Below are 2,855 nucleotides of genomic sequence, written 5' to 3' on the forward strand. Positions count from 1 at the left end.
TCCCCTCCCCCCATAGTTAAAACTTACATTGTCCCCAATGTAAGGTAAAATGCAAAGAAAGGGCAGAAACAACTAAACTATAAATGCAAAAACAAGAAAAAAAAAGAAAAACAAACTTCCCTGTTTTTAATTATCATAAACTGGAACCTCTAACTCTTGTGGTTGCAACTTCCGATGCCTTCCCCTTCCATCCATCATGGGTGGGTTCAGCCTTCTTTGTGGTTGACAGGAAGGTTTTGTTTGCTCTTCAAGTAAAATGCGACGCATGCATGTAGACGTGCTGATTCCTTTGATATTCACAATCGTACAACCGATAGCCGTCTTATGCTCCTTGAGAACCTGCACAAGCTACTCTTCTTATGGTGCGCTAAGGCTACTAGAGATGATCATCGGTAATGTCTCTCCATCTCCAAGGAATACATGCTTGAGATGATTAGGGAGAGGCTTCAATTCTAGAATGGGGGCCTGCAAAACAGAGGGTAAAGGTCTCCTGTTAGAAATTGGCAATAAAACATAAGGAGCATTACTTGACTGTTGTAAGTCTGGAGAATCATCCAATGCTGCAATAGTTTCCTGCAAATCAGCATTTAGCATTGGCTCCTCTCTCTCAAGATGTTTACTAATGGAGACTTCTAATCCATCCTTTCCATTAAGTTCGAAGACTTCCTGTGCCAAAGAATCAATCGCATCAACAAAACAAATAGGATTATCATCAGTAGGATATTTCATGGCATCATAAATATTAAACTTAACAATCTGACCATCAAATTCCATGGTGAGTGTGCCATTATAAACATTTATCTTAGTCTTGGATGTTTTTAAGAATGGTCTTCCTAACAGAATAGGAGTGGTTTGATCACCATTATCCATATCAAGCACATAAAAATCAGCAGGAAATACCAAATCATTTACTTGCACAAGAACAACCTCAACTACACCCTTAGGATAGGCATTAGATCTATCAGCTAATTGAATCACAACACCAGTTTTGTTTAAAGGTCCAAGTTTCAAATAAGCATATATAGAATATGGCATGGCATTAATGGAAGCTCCTAAGTCTAACATGGCCTTTTCAATTCTAGTGTAACATATCATGCAGGGGATAGTGAACATACTTGGATCCTTGCACTTTGTAGGGAGTTTTTTTTGAATAACTGCAAAAACATTCTCCCCTACTCTCACCTTTTCACATCCTTTTAGTTTCTGTCTCCTCTTGTGTGTACACAATTCTTTCAGAAATTTAGCATAATGAGGTACTTGTTTAAGAGCATTAAAAAGGGGAATATTTGCCTTGCACCTACGAAAAGTTTCATAAAAATCTTTGAGCTGCTCATCTTTCCAAGAACTTGCTAAAGCATTAGGAAAAGGAGGTACTAGTTTATAATCAGAAAAGGGTGAAAACTTACGCTTAGGTACTTCATTACCATCGGGAGTGATGTCTTTCTCCTTTTCTTGGTTCGACAATGCAGGGGCAACCTTTGCTGGAATTTCAACCTCTTTACCACTTCTCAAAACGATTGCACTTACATTTTCTTTTGGATTCACAACCGTTTGAGAGGGTAATTTCCCTGAACTTTGCGCCTCTAACCGATTAATCATGGTCTCCATCTGGCCAATCTGATTGTCCCAATGTTGGATACTATCCCTCGTCTCTTGCTGAAATTGCAAAGTGTTAGTGGCAAGAGATTTGACAATATCCTCTAAAGACATACCTGAACCAGAATTTTGGATTAGCTGTTGTCTAGGGGGTGCGACTAATATGGCTGAAATGTTTGGTGGTTTTGTGGATTTCCATAGCTGAGATTGGGGTGATCCCTCCATCCCGGATTATACATGCTCGAATAGGGATCATATTTCCTTTGCGGTTGCCTTGGAAAACCACCTGCCGCATTTACTTGCTCGATGGGCTCCTCTTGAAGAGTTGGGCACATATCCATTGGATGCCCTACTGTCGAACATATCCCACAAGCCTTCACCGTTTCAATATTACCTGCAGCCACTTGACAAACAAGAGAGGTCAGACTTGAATTTGTTGTTCTAGGGAAGAGATATTTACCTCATTTGCATGCTTTGATGGAGGGTTAAGCCTATAGCTGAACTGCTGAGAATTGGCCCCATATTTGCAATCAGATTTCTTGCAGCCTCGGGAGTTTTATCTACTAAAGCCCCTCCACTAGTAGCATCGATCATGCTCCTATCAGTAGGTTGAAGTCCCTCATAAAAATATTGAATAAGCAGTTGTTCACTGATTTGATGATGGGGACAGCTTGCACATAATTTTTTAAAGTGTTCCTAGTATTCATGTAGGGACTCCCCGTTGTATTGCCTTATACCGCATATTTCTTTTCTGATATTGGCCGCCCTTGAAGCTGGGAAGTAGATAATAGAGTCAATCCTTAGCCGAATCCATCACAGAAAATGGGAAGGCTCTCAATTTGATTTGCTCTTCAATTACCCCCATGGGTTTCATGCTCGTGCATACCACATGTAGCTCCTTCAGGTGCTTGTGAGGATCCTCACCTGCAAGACAATGAAAAGTGGGCAAGAGATGTATCAGTCCAGATTTCAATACAAAATTAGCATCAACATCTAAAGCAAGAAAAGTTATGCATAGGGATTGCTAATTCAAATCAGGTGCGGCAAGATCTTTCAAGGTTGGTTTTCCAGCCATGATGTCCTCTTCTCTCAAATCAGATCCACTCCGAGCTTCCCTCCTTAACCTATGCAAAGTCTCTTCTATTTCTGGATCGAACTGCAAAGTACCTTTCTTAGAGAATCGGGTTACAGGCATAATTTAAGGAAAACCTAATAAACCCTAAACGACATACCACAAAACAAATAAAAATAAATAAAAA

At 40.0% G+C, this 2,855-nt stretch overlaps 1 protein-coding gene across 1 annotated transcript; it reads right to left on the bottom strand.

Annotated features, from left to right (window-relative positions):
• Positions 1-357: 357 nt before the first annotated feature.
• LOC148880142 (uncharacterized) lies at positions 358-1,821 on the bottom strand. The gene has a single exon (XM_088976163.1). The coding sequence runs from the start codon at positions 1,819-1,821 to the stop codon at positions 358-360; it is 1,464 nt and encodes a 487-aa protein (XP_088832289.1).
• Between the last annotated feature and the right edge of the window lie 1,034 nt (positions 1,822-2,855).

The sequence above is a fragment of the Nelumbo lutea genome, chromosome 1, assembly GCF_056320005.1.
Source record: "Nelumbo lutea isolate HS-2025 chromosome 1, American lotus-T2T, whole genome shotgun sequence".
Lineage (NCBI taxonomy): Eukaryota > Viridiplantae > Streptophyta > Magnoliopsida > Proteales > Nelumbonaceae > Nelumbo > Nelumbo lutea.

Coding starts and splice junctions, on each gene's coding strand:
- LOC148880142 (XM_088976163.1), bottom strand. CDS start 1,821: ATGGAGGGATCACCCCAATCTCAGCTATGGAAATCCACAAAACCACCA.